The 14,682-nt window shown below is 38.2% G+C and overlaps 1 protein-coding gene across 2 annotated transcripts; it reads right to left on the reverse strand.

Annotated features, from left to right (window-relative positions):
- Positions 1-3,073: 3,073 nt before the first annotated feature.
- Positions 3,074-9,917, reverse strand: hlx1 (H2.0-like homeo box 1 (Drosophila)). Of its 2 annotated transcripts, XM_036582255.1 has the most exons (4): positions 9,320-9,917; positions 8,593-8,766; positions 8,160-8,344; positions 3,074-6,990 (listed from the first exon to the last, which is right to left on the reverse strand). In XM_036582255.1, the coding sequence occupies exons 1-4, from the start codon at positions 9,753-9,755 to the stop codon at positions 6,670-6,672; spliced, it is 1,116 nt and encodes a 371-aa protein (XP_036438148.1). In that variant the 5' UTR covers positions 9,756-9,917; the 3' UTR covers positions 3,074-6,669. The 2 variants fall into 2 exon arrangements, with proteins under 2 accessions (XP_036438148.1, XP_036438149.1); XM_036582256.1 differs by lacking the exon at positions 8,593-8,766 and having other exon boundaries at positions 9,320-9,914.
- Between the last annotated feature and the right edge of the window lie 4,765 nt (positions 9,918-14,682).

Genomic DNA, 14,682 nt, shown 5'->3' on the forward strand with positions numbered 1-14,682 from the left:
TAAGGCCTAACAAGTTAATTCCATTCTGAGACCCTACAACCGGAAGGGTGTTCAAACTTAAATAGATTTTATTTTTTCTCTTTTTTACTTAGCTCATCAAATATAAAGTTACTGCACATTAACATTTGAAGAAACCTGTTATTTTTAAAAATAATTTGCTTCAAAGTTTGTGTTGTGTTTGTGTATATGAAATAGGCACATACACATGTGGGCTATTGCTCCAAACAGACTTTTCATTTGGTGAGGGGTTAACTGACCTTCTTGGGATGGAGTTGTCTGACGTGAATCAAAAATACCCATAAGGTGACGAAATTCATGGCAAGGCCATGGCTAAACTGCAAGATCGCTTTAGTTGAAAGGAGCTGCAAATCCTAAAGCCATAGGCAACTCAATTATAGAAAAATTGTTGAATGTCATTTCTGTTCCACCTTTGATGACAGTAATTTGGTTCCCGATCTTTGTTTTTACATCACAGCAGGCAGTCCAAATGTGGTTATAATCATTGGTGAAAAGTCCACAAATACAATTGCTATGGAGCCAGACAGGTCATATGATGAATCTCTTATGGAGGAGCACTAAGCACTAATTAATAACAAACTACAAGCAATTTTTGCAAATGATGATATGCCACAAAGTTGGCAGGAAAACCACTGCCCAGTTTTCCAAACATCCAGGATCTTGAATATGGGCCGTTTATTGCCATATAAAAATAAGAGTGGAAGGCCTTGGGAGCCTTTAGATTAGTACCAATAACAAATGGTGATTAGACTTAAGTGTGCATGCAAGGCATTACTTTAAAATAAGGTGGGCGATGAAAGGGTTCCTCAGTAGTCAGCATCCAGGTGGTGAAGTCTCAGAGGGTTCCCCGAGTCAGAAAGTGGTCCAAGGACAACCAGGCTCCGTCCAAAGACGGGGGCCACTGTGCAAGGCGGGTGGGGGCTCACAACTGGGTTTTTTCACAAGGAGCTGATGCCCCTTCCACTGTGGTCTAGTAGGCGGTATAGCAGTAGGTAACTGGAGCCAAGGTGGAGTGAGAAAGGAAGGGAGGAAACTCGGAGCAAAACCATGAAAAATGTCGAGTATGAAAATGTCTCCCTTGGTTTATGGTTGCGCAGACAGGCGTCCAAGAGAAACACATCTTTAAATTTAACTTTAGATGCCTCTTAGCCGCTTTTTTTCCCTCGCCCTCTCCCAACTGGCTGGCAAGAACTTGGTTTTTGGAAAGCAAAGCCAAGTTGCTTGGAAACTGCAACCATGTTAGAAAAGCACTCAATAACGTGCCGTTTTCAGAACGTGGCGACAGCTCCTGTGTGTGCAGATCAGTTTTCAGCTAAGGTGAACATGTGCAGATTGGACTTGAGCTTACAAAGTAGTTCCAGAATATTATAGCTATACTCTGTCCTTTATAATATTCTTAGAATATTCCAGGGTAGAGAACAATGTATAAGCCGGGATTACACTTACATGGCAACATGACCATTTTTGAGGACATTAAAAATAAGAAGAAACATTTGTAACAACATCCTTGTTTTACATGAATATGCACTTAACCTGTAAAATACGTTATATTTTTACAGGCCTACTGTTGCTGATCATTGAGCATAAACACTCTATATTTATGCTTGGTGGTAAAAACAGTGTCAGGATGTACTTAAAATGAACAGTCTCTGTCTCTATCTGTACTAAATATGCTTTTTCTTTTTTCATTGTTGCCAAAAAGAGAGGTGAGAGAGATTAAGGCTTTGGTGAAAAAGCTCATTGCAGTTTCTTTCAGTTTTCATGAGATGACAACATATAAGTGAGGAACTTGATACTATACTGAATACTTTTTTGAGTTTTTAATTAGATTCAGTTCTGATTTGCAATCCATAACTGTCATTTTCAAATGATTCAGTCATGACAAAACAGTATAATTACCCTTCTAGGAATTTTAGCCCATTTAACTCTTTGAAACTGTGGGTGGTTTCATAACTTCCTCACTTTCAAAACTACAAAACACATTAGTCTCACAGTATTGCTAAATGAGAGGCTTTATGATAGCTGAACAACAAGCCAGAAGCCAGTAAGGGGTTAAAGCAAACAATTTAATTTCACTAATTTCACATGCTTATTGAATCATTTTAGCAGGTTGTTAAATTAAATGTAAAACATTCCATAAAGTATAGCGAGACTATTTTTAGGAGAGTCTTGCTTGTGTGAAAACACTTTTTCTTTACCCTCTAAAACAGATACACATGATGAAAACATTATAGTGTTTCATAAGTTCACTAAATGAAATAAAACACAATTTAGATGTACACATATTGCCAGTTTTCATATTGCTGACCCTCACCTCTGGAATTTTCCAAGCACATCATATAACATTCAGCATGTTACTATCCATAAAGTTACTGTGAACTATGTGTTTGATTCATGTCATGAACTGTATTAGGGTCATCGAACATATGAAATGTTTAAACTGATAACGACATAGTGAGAGATCAGTCATTGCGTGCACATGTCAGATACTCCAAGTGGGGGATATTGGGTGTCATTTATATATATGAATTTTAATGTTTATTTTTGGATTCTATTATTTGTATGGATACTAAATATAAATAAACAGAAGTTTGACCTCAATGACCTGTTATACTAAGAGTTTTAGCAATGCGATTAAAATGTAAGCAGCTTAGGTACATATCGCTGCTGTCGGAACAATACCTCGTATCTTCATTTTTGTTGTTTTTCAGTTTTTGACATAATTTGAAAGTACCTTTTGCTCTTTACACTGTGTGTAAATTTCATGATGAATGGACCAACAGAAATCACCCAAATTTACTTGGAAAAAAGTCCATTGACTTACATTAAAAGTAGAGTATGTTTTTTCCTGCTCCTGCACAGTTCTCATTTTGGAGATAAAAGTTCTTGTTCTAACAACAGCGATATTAAAGTTGTAAAAAGGAGCCTAGGATAGGAAAACATCGAAACAGTTCAAGCTTGATTCATTACAGAGACTTGAATGCTTGTACCATCCCTGAGAAAATCTTTGAATTAGACAATCTCTGTCAGTTTATCAAGCATTTTCTCAGTTAATTCCTCAAAGCAGCAGTTAGATCACAGTCTCTAAGTCAGGCTTATCCCTGAGCTAATGTGTTTTGAAGCAAAACACAGTGCAATAATTTATTTGAAGCAGACACTTTTTAAAAAATGTTTAAGTTGTGAGGGGAAATCTGTTAAGCCGTTCAGCTCCTGCATTGTCCTGCTCGGGTCACAGGGCCACATGAAAATCTCTTTTAATGGTGCAGAATGACATTAAATACACACCCAGATGGGCTTTCTCCTATGCTGGACGTAAAAAAAAGTTCTTAAGACACCTCACAAATCAAAACCTGTAGTATTATGTTAAGTGTCTGGACTGTTATTGTTATTTTATGTTTGCACATGCAACCATAATTCATAGCTTTGCAGAGGATAATTTGAGATTCACACTCATGCACGCTGACCCATGCAATTTTTGTGAGTTATAGAGTTAGAGAGGCAGGCAACAGTACACCTCAAATGTTGATAAAGTGGCCTTAGCCATGAGGTTTCCATGGAAAAAAATTGACTTCAGTTTGCAAATGTAGAGCCAAAACAAGTCGTCATCATCAGCTATGACTGAATGAATGGGACTTAGTAGCCATAAAATGATTATGTGCCCCTTACCTATTGCATTAAGTCAGAGAAATACATTTGGACAGTGTTTTTTGTATAAAAAGTTCTCCTGCATGAAATGGAAAGGGAGCCCGCGGAGAAGGAGGGGGATGGTTAAACGCTGAAGTGGAATTCAATATGTGGTCTTAAGCGGAAAAACTGGCAATCTCAAGAGGTCATCCCTCTTTCCGGAGGAGAAGAAAGTAGACCCCATGGTAGAAAGTGCTTCTGGTGGTCTTTGGTGAAGTCATTCACAAAAGAAAGTTATTCCCCGGCAGAGCTCTCCTTTATAGAGATGTTCCCCATCTCTCTCTCCCTTTCTTTCTCCCTCTCTCTTCTGCTATTCCTAAGATACTCATAGCAATTTAGTGAGGTGAATGGAAAAGCACTCATACCTGGCCCAAACGATCTCAACTTTATTACTTTGTTTAACACAGTCAATTAACCCATTTCTCTTTCTCTCTTTTATCCTGAAACACTGTATGTTTGATATCATAGGTTTAAAGCAGCCAACTGAGATTACTGAAGACATGGTATGTCAGCGGCAGAAAGTCAAAACAGTTGAACTTGGAAATAGCATTGCATGCATTATGATAAAAGCAGTCCAAAAGTTGTAATGTGATTGGTTCCAAGTGATAAGCACAGGCCTTAAATAATCTTAAATAATATAGTGCACAGATTGTAGTCTGGAGGATGTTCACTGAACAGAGGCCTCCTTGTTGATGATCTTGTCTTTTTTGTCTATTTTCTTTGTGTAGCGCCTCAATGGCTTCTTGAAAGCGACACATTTGTGTTGAGTTGACATGTCATCTCACAGTGGAGACACATTATGTTTCCAGATCTGAAGCAAGAATGGAGCTTGAGGTATCCTATCCTATCTCTTTGTCACGGTGACAGTTTAGGAGTCCCATTTTCTTTATATTTTTAAATAGTTTTTGAGCTCCAGTCGTGAAAACATTTTTTAACTTTCCCAATCATTTATGTAAGTTATCTTATAACTAATCTAACTAATAACATCTGAACAATACATAACTTGCACATGACGGATAATTGGAAATAAATGAAGAGTGGTCATTGACTTTTGCACTGTATTGTATGCTAAGAACCTATATGTAATAACCTTAAATCTAACTTAACTTCAGTAATCAACACCAAAAACAAAAATAGGTTATTTTTCTGTCTCAGTTTTAAAAACACAGACACACACACTCATAGAATTGTTTTGTCTTCAATCTCCTACTCTTTGCCTCACTGACAGATTTTATTTTACTTTTTGCAGTGGAATTAAAAAATGATGAGCCATTCCAGATGTATGGTTGTCTTTTCAAATCAAATTATTCTCAAGCACTTGACAGACTCTTCATGTGGCTTATGGACAGGACACCTTTTTGTGGTGGACTGACCCACGTTATTATACTCTATTCACAAGAGTCACTGAGTCTTATGAGTGATGAGTTGCTGCTTGGGTTTGCAATAGACTTTCCTGCTCACTCTCATTCTTCTGTTTGCATAGGCTGTTTTGATAGTGGTGCAACAGGATTTTTCTTTATGTGACCTAACTGCAAAACAAGGTTCTTGAGTAGGTACTGAAAAGCTTTGGTGAACACATTGTTTATAGTTAGACATCAATGTAGGACGATGATTATCTTATGTAGAACAATTAATAAAGACAACTGTAGCTACTCGGCCCTCGTTTGTTTTATTCACAGTTTTGTAAGCAGGCCACGTGTATAAGCTGCATTTAATTGATCCTGCGTTACAGTGTCATAATCTCCAAACTAGCTGTTTAATACAGACTCTGACATTAAACAAGCAGCCTCATTGCCTGTCATTGCGCTTGTGGTAGAAGCGAGCGGAGTCCATAAATGGAGTAGGCTTTCATTCGCAGATCTGAGCCTGGATTCATAAAGCATACTCATCCTTTCTGTTGCTGATATCTGGAGCCAGTAAATCTACACAAACTATAAATCCTCCCTTTTCGCTTTCTGTTTATTGTTAGACGCCAAATTTCCTCAACTAACATTTTTCAGAGAGAAAGGGTCTTAGCAGAATTACATTAGACTGTTTCAAAAGGGTCCTACTGGCCAAAGACGTCAAGTTTGCAATTTATCATGGCCTTATGATCTGGGTATTTAACAAATATGGAATAAAATTACGGCTATAAAGCTCAGATGGTCATAAAGCTAGCATGGTCAGTCGGGAGGATAGTTGGAATTGTTTGCTTGCATACTTGCACGGGCATTTTAGTTAAAATATTTCAAGGACAATGCTTTAGCAGACGTGAGATATAGCGACAATTCTATACTGCAAAAGCTGTGAGCGGTGTGTGATGGTGGAAAGACTCAGGAATCTAAATATGTACATTTTTATTTTTCGTATGTAGAATGAGCTAACATTAATAATAATAATATAATAATAATAATAATACGATATAACGTGTTATGATTATTATATATTTTTTCATATACCTGAATTGATTTTGATATCATTATTATAACTGTACATCGTCTATTTATATTTGATTATTTTATTTAGCCCTAAATTACTCTGCCTTCATGTCAATAATTTCCATAAGAATTAAAGTAACACTTTTATTTACATCTTCAGTGCAAATACCTACTAACAATATATATATATATACACACACACACACACACACACACATATATATATATATATATATATATATATATATATGTGTGTGTGTTACAATCAGGTTCCTCAACTTTAAGATAACATTTAACATTCCCAGACGCTCATGAGGTGAACAACAAAAGTGGTTCAGGCGAATATTTACAACAAAGAGCGTATTTTTTTCCCTCTCAAAAATTAGCTTGTTAGTGGCATCAGAGGCCAGGTGGAAGTGGACTTCACAGGATGAGCCAAGCGGACTGCTCTCTCTCTCTCTCTCTCTCTCTCTCTCCTTCAAGACGCTTATTAACCAGATCTTAGCGGTCATAAGAGTTCAGTACTGGTCGGATTTGACTGAGGTCGGGTTCATAAGAGCATTTGTGATGGTGTAGGTGAGTCTGTAGCTGCGCTGTTTGTGGTCGCTGTTTCGTCCGTATTTACTGGAAGTGGTCCGGCCATGATGACGCTGGCTTTGCTCAGTTCAGAATCGGCTCTGTCTCGTTTGTCCTCGGCTTCGTCCTCCAGCTCAGACTCGCTGGGCTCGCTCTCTCCCTCTGAATCCTCATGTGTTTTCTGCTCGGCTTCAGTGGCTGACTTGTCCGCCTGCTCCTTCTCTTTATCCTTCTGCGCTTGGGCCTCTTTGGAATGTCTCCATTTCATCCGGCGGTTCTGGAACCACACTTTGACCTGAACATAAACGCAGAGTTTAACGCACTGCTGTAAACGGCTTTACAACGTGAATGCAAAAGCCTTGACTGATATAAGTGCCCACCATGAAGGCCCATGAGGTATCAGCTTTACCACAGTAACGAGCAGCCTGTGCGCTGACATGAAAGTGCTAAGCCTATCTGTAGGGGTTAACCGAAGAAACAGAAGGCTTTGTTCGGAAAATATGAAATCATTAGGCCTGTCATGGCGATGTATATTTCTGACTGAAAAAAAACAAACGTTTCTGCGTTTTACAAGTTCCTAACGACAAAAGACTACATCATGTAACATAAGACGGAACGTTTCACAATGACACACTGTTATGACCTTTCATCATTTGCAATAATCGACTTTCATTTCCCTAGGAATTTGTATTTCGCAACGTCATGAGACAACTTTCTTCTGTCTGCCTTTTATTGATGCACCAAGCTCTTACTGCCTTTGGACATCATGTGACATGTTTATACATTAGCTTACGTCTCAGTAGATACAAATTTGCATGACTCAAATCAGTGAAGTAACCCAAATGATTAATTATTTAAACCCACTGGCAACTAACAGTGCATGCCCATCTCTTATGAAGACTTCGTAAAGTGTAATATACCTTTTTAAAGAGTCACACATCAAAGAACACAAATGTACGAAGAGGGAAAATAGGTGTTGGTTCTGTTTAAATGGATTACTTGTAGTGTAGCAGTGAATGTAAAATACAAGGAAACTTTGGGCACAAAGGGGTTTAAAGAATGGCCTGTTTGGTCGCTATTCACATTTTATGACCCAGTTTGTATTCCAGTATGCTAATGGTTAAAGTATGTTATTAAGGTATTGTAGTTATAGGTTTTAAATTGTGTGAGTTGTAAGGGGTCCAATAAAGACAGGTGGCACGGCCGACCATGCACCTCAACACCCCCTTCCGTGTTACGGGTCATTTGCACTTCCAATAGTTACGCCACTGATTCAAAATTGTTAACATCATTGCATTTGCTGTCTTTCAGAACTATGTTGATGTAACACGTTTTTATTTACATTTAAATCATATAAATTAAAAAAGCACCGCTTTTTTCAGTGTTATTGCTATTTATGCTCAGATAATCAAGCAAACAGTAAGCTGAAGTCCACTGACAGCCACGTTCTCTCCTACAGCCTACCTGAGCATCTGTGAGGCCCAGCATCGCAGCCAGCTGCTTCCGGTCCGGTTTCGTGACGTACTTCTGGATCTCAAAACGCTTTTCGAGCCCCTTTCTCTGTAGATTGGAAAACACAGCTCTGGACCAGGACCTTTTTCTCTTGTAGGTCTGCGGCATCGTGTCTTTGGTTAGGACTGCGTAGGGCCCTAAAGGATGGACAAAAAAATCACTGGTTAAGCTGCGTTATTTGTATTTGCTAGTTTTTAGCATTTGTAATTACTGTAGACCAAATATTATATAACACACTTTACGAGTTGAAATCTCATAATTACTTACAAGTTCGATAAAACAGTTTACAGCTCATACGCTATATTTCTCACTGTAACAGTGCAAAGCTGTGGATATATTTAAAAGGCCTTGGTTGGTTGAGTTGGGAGGGGGATTGCTACAGCACCTGGGAAAGTATCCTGGTACTGATGCTGGCCTGATTGCCTGGAGGCACTGCCTATGGAGCCCATCATGGAAGAGGCATCGCTCATCTCCGGGTCTAAGGATGCGAAGTACTGGCTCGGCTGCACGGAGACATGACCTGCTGACTGGCGTGTGGAGCTAACAATGGACGTGAGATCTGTTACAAGACGAAAGAAACCAATATTTTTTTATTTTTAATGTAATCAAATAAACGATGTAAATCAAATTTATGAAAAACGAAAACTTTATGGGCCGATTTCTAGAACCTAGATTAAGCCTATTGGTCTATATTACAGTGCTAATAATGATTCATCACTAAAAATTATTTTTACAATATACTTAGGCTTAACCTGGGTCTGGGAAACTCAAAACATTTCATGCAACCTTTTTATTATTCAATAACTGGCCCTAGATATTTTAGGTAACTTTATTAACTCATATGGCCTGTCTTTTTACCTTGCTCTAACGGCAATAAAAGTGGTCCAGGTCAAAATCATCCCCCAACGTCACTTTCTGACGGGACTTACTAGGGGTTCTAGTTTAGCCACCGCTTTGACAGATTAACCTGCTCTAAATACCCCTGTCGTTTAAAATATTCTGACCATGTCAAATTTAGCACTTGATAATGTTATATATTAATATTTAGCATTACTTGTAGGTCACAGCCAAGAACAAATCAACCCACAATTCGTCACCCCGCAGCATCTTACCTCTTAGTGAAGACGATTCTTTAGATTTCGGCTCGAATTCTGTAGATAATATCCGATCGATGCCGAACTTGAGATCTTTGCTGGACGGTGGTGGTGCTGACTGGGAGTTGAGGGCTGTTCTGGCTACAGAGGTCAAGTGTAGTCCGTGCCTGTGGTAAGCAGGGGCAGTGTTCACCCTCGCTCCGAACACGGCCGCCTCTGGAGCAAGCGGGGCCGGCCGGAGCGGAGATCCAGAAGAATGGACCTGAGCCCGGGCGCCCATGTGGGCCATAAGTGCAGAGGAGCCAGGAATGTTCTCAGCGTCTCCAACGTGCAGTATATCTGCGATACAAAATGACGGCTTTTTCATCGTATCCATGGCGAAGCCACCCGAACAATACGCAGACCATAGGCTGAAATTGGACGCGTAGAAGGGATTCAGTCCGGTCGTGTACATCCTCGTTTTTTTCACTCGACTCTTCTTTATCGATGAAAGAAAAAAGGAGGGAATCACGACATAAAGTATGTGTAGTGACTGTAAGCGAATTCAAAGAGTTGCCTGTCTTTCACGCCACGCCAGAAACGTTCTCGGCAAGTATGAAAACTCCAGCTTGCAGTCCCAGAAGTTCTACACTGAAGTTTCTACTCAGACATTGATTGGCTCACTCTTAGCCAATGAAAGTTCAGTTATTGATTGGTTTCTCGCGAGTTCGAGAGTTTCGCATGTTGATTGGCTCCTGTTTAGCCAATAGAAACCGAGCGAACGCTTGCGCAGACTCTGGATGTTTTGAGAAAGAAAGAAAGAAAGAGAGTATACCAAAGATTGCAAACAGACCGCAGAATCAGCAGCGGATTATATCAACATTATTTTCGAATTAGATCCAGGTCTACGCTATTAATGCGATGTGCACACTTGACCTATATTTTACCTTTATTACCCTTTAGGTCAGCTCTGTTTAAAAAAAAACAAAAACAAAAATAATTTAAAACGCTTAACAAAACCTGCAAGCAACAAGTGTTTTTGTTAGAGTGTTTGTGGATAAAATTGTTTAGAATTTAATTTTATTTTAAAATCGTTTACATTTTTTATTCAGATTCATAAAATAAAATCACTAAAATAAATTTAAAACCAAGCCACAAAGTGGCAAATCCGACCATTTAAATCGTTTTTAAAACGAACACATGATAAGCAAACAAACGTAGACCAAAATATTTCGAAATTGCCAAAATCACATTCATAACCTAGTTTAAAAATGTCAGTCTTTTTTTCAATAGTTTTGTGTGCTTTAAGAGCAGTGCGGCGCTTTGGCTCCTTGTTGGCTCGCTGTGAGATTAGGAAACAGGAGTTTCTCGATGCAGGTCATCCTGTTTTTGATGGGCTCTGATTCAAGCCTAAATGAGCGGATATTCCTGCTAGATTTATCCCAAAATAGAAGATGCTTCAGTATTTTAGGATACAGCAGAGGTTCTTATTTCCTCCGGCGCGGGGAGGGGGGACTTTATAATGACTGCTGGCACTTCCTTTTTTCAATATTTGTGCAACTTTATCTCAACCTGCAAGTTGCATGGTGACGCAAATCCGTCTCTATGCTTATAATAAACAGAGGAAATCTATTCTCCACCGAAACGAAAACACAATTAACTTCAGAGGCGACACTTCATCCATATGTACAAGCGCAAGCCATCACTCTCCTATTATTATTGGGCTACAATTAGAACTTGGGAGAATTGGGAATGTCAATAACAATAGCAAATGATGATGATGATGATGACGACGATGATTATGTTGATCATTATTTTTATTATTATTATTATTATTATTATTAGTAGTAGTAGTAGTAGTAGTAGTAGTAGTAGTAGCAGTAGGAGTAGTAGTAGTTTTAGTAATAATATTTAAAAGAAACAAACAAACAAATGAATAAATAAATAAATATAACCTGCTCAATAGTTTCCAATTACTTTACTCTAGTTTACTTTAACACTACAGTTAATTTAACCCCTATGATTTTCCTGTGCAGATGTTGGTTGCGTATTGATTTTTAATTACTCTTTTAATATTAAAATTAGCGTGCTTGACGGCTGTCCGCGTCACATGTATAATAGCGACAACAGATGAATTTATACTGAAGTGTTTTAACAAATGTTTGGTGATCTCCTGCTTTTGAGACGTTCATTACGCCTGATTCATTGCAGGAAAGCTCCGCGACCCTGACTGCCTCCTACCGCGCTGTTTTCGAGTGACACTTTTCCGGTTTAAATTTAGAGATGAAATGTAAGGTTCGCCCTCGATCGAGCAGTCAAAACAATCCAGGGAAGAGGATGTGGGAGACGCGCAGAGCCTGAGCACGCACTGCAGGCCAGGTGCTCGCAGACAGAAGCTCTGGCCACAGCAGTGTCCAGTAGAGCAGCGCGAGGCCTGCATGAGTCGGCACTAACCAGCCACTGCTGACCTGCCCTTGCGCTAAGCAAGCAGGTAGCCTTTGGGAATAATGCTACTTTCAGCACAGGAAGCTTTAAACAAGCATGCGCTGTGGCATTTACAGTAAATAAATTATTATGTGCAAATATGTGTACATTCTAAGCAAAAAAGGATTTTATGTAGTTCCAGAAAAAGGTTGTACTTTTGACAATAACGACACCCCTTTTAGTTCAAATCATTTACCCACACAAAGATCCATTTATGCCTTCAAATAGTTTCATGGTTCTAAAAATGGTTCTATCTATGTAGATTTCTAGCTAAAGAACCGTTGGAGGACAGCTTTAAGAGTCTAGTGTGAAATTATGTGCTTTTATATTATACAAACATCTATCTATCTATCTATCTATCTATCTATCTATCTTGGTTGATTGCCCGTTTGTTTTTGTGACCGGTCTTCTTTCTTTTTCTTTTTTCTTCATACATACAGTTATGTATTTATTTGTAGAGTGCTTTTAGGTGTTATGGGACTTCAGGCAGTAGGGACACACACTCTTTTTTGGTCCATTTTCAGCTAATGCTTAAATGAAATGAACATTGGCATCTAAACATTACTTTGGCTTTTTATTGGTTTTGGTAATCGGCGAATACGACATGCGTGTCCCACAATATCTAACAAATTGTACCATATTACAATGAGATTAGAATTCACCTCATATAAGCCTGCTGGAGCTGTTTTTCAGACACGACCACATCAGAGCAAAAAAGAGTCTCATACACTCATAGCCTAATAAAAATAAAACATATTGGTATATTGTCAGTAATTTTTTTAACGATTTCTTTTCTGAATGTGGCTTCAGAAGTGTATTGTAGCTTACTGCATTAAAAACGGTGATCGCTTATAATCACGTTAAATTTCATTTCATGGTCCTTTTCTATTCTCTTGAGGCATGATTCACATTAACACTTTAGCTGACGTTTCGTCTCTGTAGATGCTTTCCTTTGCAAATATTTCAAGACCAGGAAAGCTCAATCAAACAGACGTATAGATAACTCACTAAATCAAAACTTGGAGTCGATCGAATCACTCGCTGTAGAAAGACAGAATAAAGTCCATTACTATTCTGGCACTGTTTGCATCAGGAAGGAACTTTCACAGGTTTAAAGGGACAGGACTATTGTATGGAGGCCTTCTGTGTGGCACAGAGCCACGATTCTAATGAGTTCAGTACATGTGCATCATTCTCAATGCGACGCGACCTTAAATATTTCCCTTTTCTTCAAAGTAATCACATGCTACACAATAGGCATGTGCCCATAGCCAATTCCCTAACATTTTACCAGTTTTTACCATGTTATCGGGATATTGTACTTAGAAAAAAATATATATATTTTTGAGATAACAGTGCGACTGTTTAATGCAAATGTTTATGCAGTTACCTCATATTAGATTAACATGAAAAGAAAAAAAAAGTCATTTTGTTGACATGTCAGTACTTACTACAACCTCCTTGGTAGATATCAAAACAGCAGCTCAGTCATTCTATTCTTCTTTAGGAAATTTCACCCACTCTGTCTTGCAGCCCTCTTCTATTTCAGATAAATTCTTGGGCCATCTTGCATGTGCAGCATGGTTAAAATCTACTTTTTCAGTTTTCAGTGATGTTTAAGTCAATGGACTATAAGGGGTTTTATAAAGACTTCAGCTCGCGTTTCTTGAAGTAGTTTTTTGTGGATGTTGAGATATGTTTTGGATCATTGTCCTGTTGTATAAGCCAGCCTCTTGAACTTACCTGAATGTGTCACATTTCTTCCAGAACTTGCTGATTTTTAGTGGAATCCATTCCTCCACATACCTGTGCAATGTTTTCTTTGCCACTGGCTGCCACACAACTGTTTGTGCAAGCAACACTACACATTAGAACAGTGCATCACTGCTCCTGGGTCAGGTAGACCTTCCTGCAGGTCCTTTGCTGTAACATGCTTTGCTTTAATTTTATGAGGAGCAAACAAGTATTTTGACCTCATTCTAAAATTGCAAGCTGGAAGCGCTTTGATATCTTTTTTAACCTTCCTCTGTTTTATAGGCATCAGTTAGCTGTATTTTCAGATCCACAGTCAGGTCAGTAAGGAGGAGCCCATGGTTGCACAAGGTTTGAAGAGTCAGAGAATTTATTATGCTCTGGTAGCATACTAGGCATGTCAAGAATTGTCATGTGAAATTGTCTGCTGAAGACAATTCCTAATGACAGTTCTTGACCTGCCTAGTCATTAAAGGCTTAAGTTAATTAAGGTCTGAGACTTGGAAGACTGGAATGGTATCCAAATTTTGTACATGCTATTTTATTTTATTATTTTTTTTTAAATATAAAGTAACTTTGCATTAACATGAATTAACAGGTTGTTTTTTTTTCCTTTCCTTTCTAAGAAAATTCATAAAATATGTTGGTGGTTATATAAAAAAAAAAATTCTCAAAAGGTTCTTTGTATAATGGCACAGCATTTTAACAGTCTTGGGCATCATGTCTTTAGTTCCTCCAAGATTTTTTTCACTCTAGGTAGCACACTGAGTATGAAAGGATAGCATTGCAACCATTACTCATGAGCCGTGAAGGTGCTCAAGCCAATAACACACAAAAAACAGCTGTACAAACATCAAATAAAATATGCGATCACAATGTGACCTTGTGAAACCAGAGCTACTCTGCACATCTAAAAATCTCTGTTGAAACTGCAACTTGTTTGACTAAAAAGCAGTGATGATGTTTCAAAGTGTCCACAATAACAATATAGTGTAATTTGAATCTCAGCACATATATAAACAACACACATTAGTCTAATATGCTTAAAAATAAAGGTGTCTAAAGGGTTGTTCGCTTAGATATATGGTTTAAAACAAAAACTTGAATGAGTAAAAAAAAGTTCAAAAAAAATGAGTATAGGACCTTTAAATTATGTTACTAAATGT

Source organism: Colossoma macropomum, unplaced genomic scaffold (genome assembly GCF_904425465.1).
Source record: "Colossoma macropomum unplaced genomic scaffold, Colossoma_macropomum, whole genome shotgun sequence".
NCBI lineage: Eukaryota > Metazoa > Chordata > Actinopteri > Characiformes > Serrasalmidae > Colossoma > Colossoma macropomum.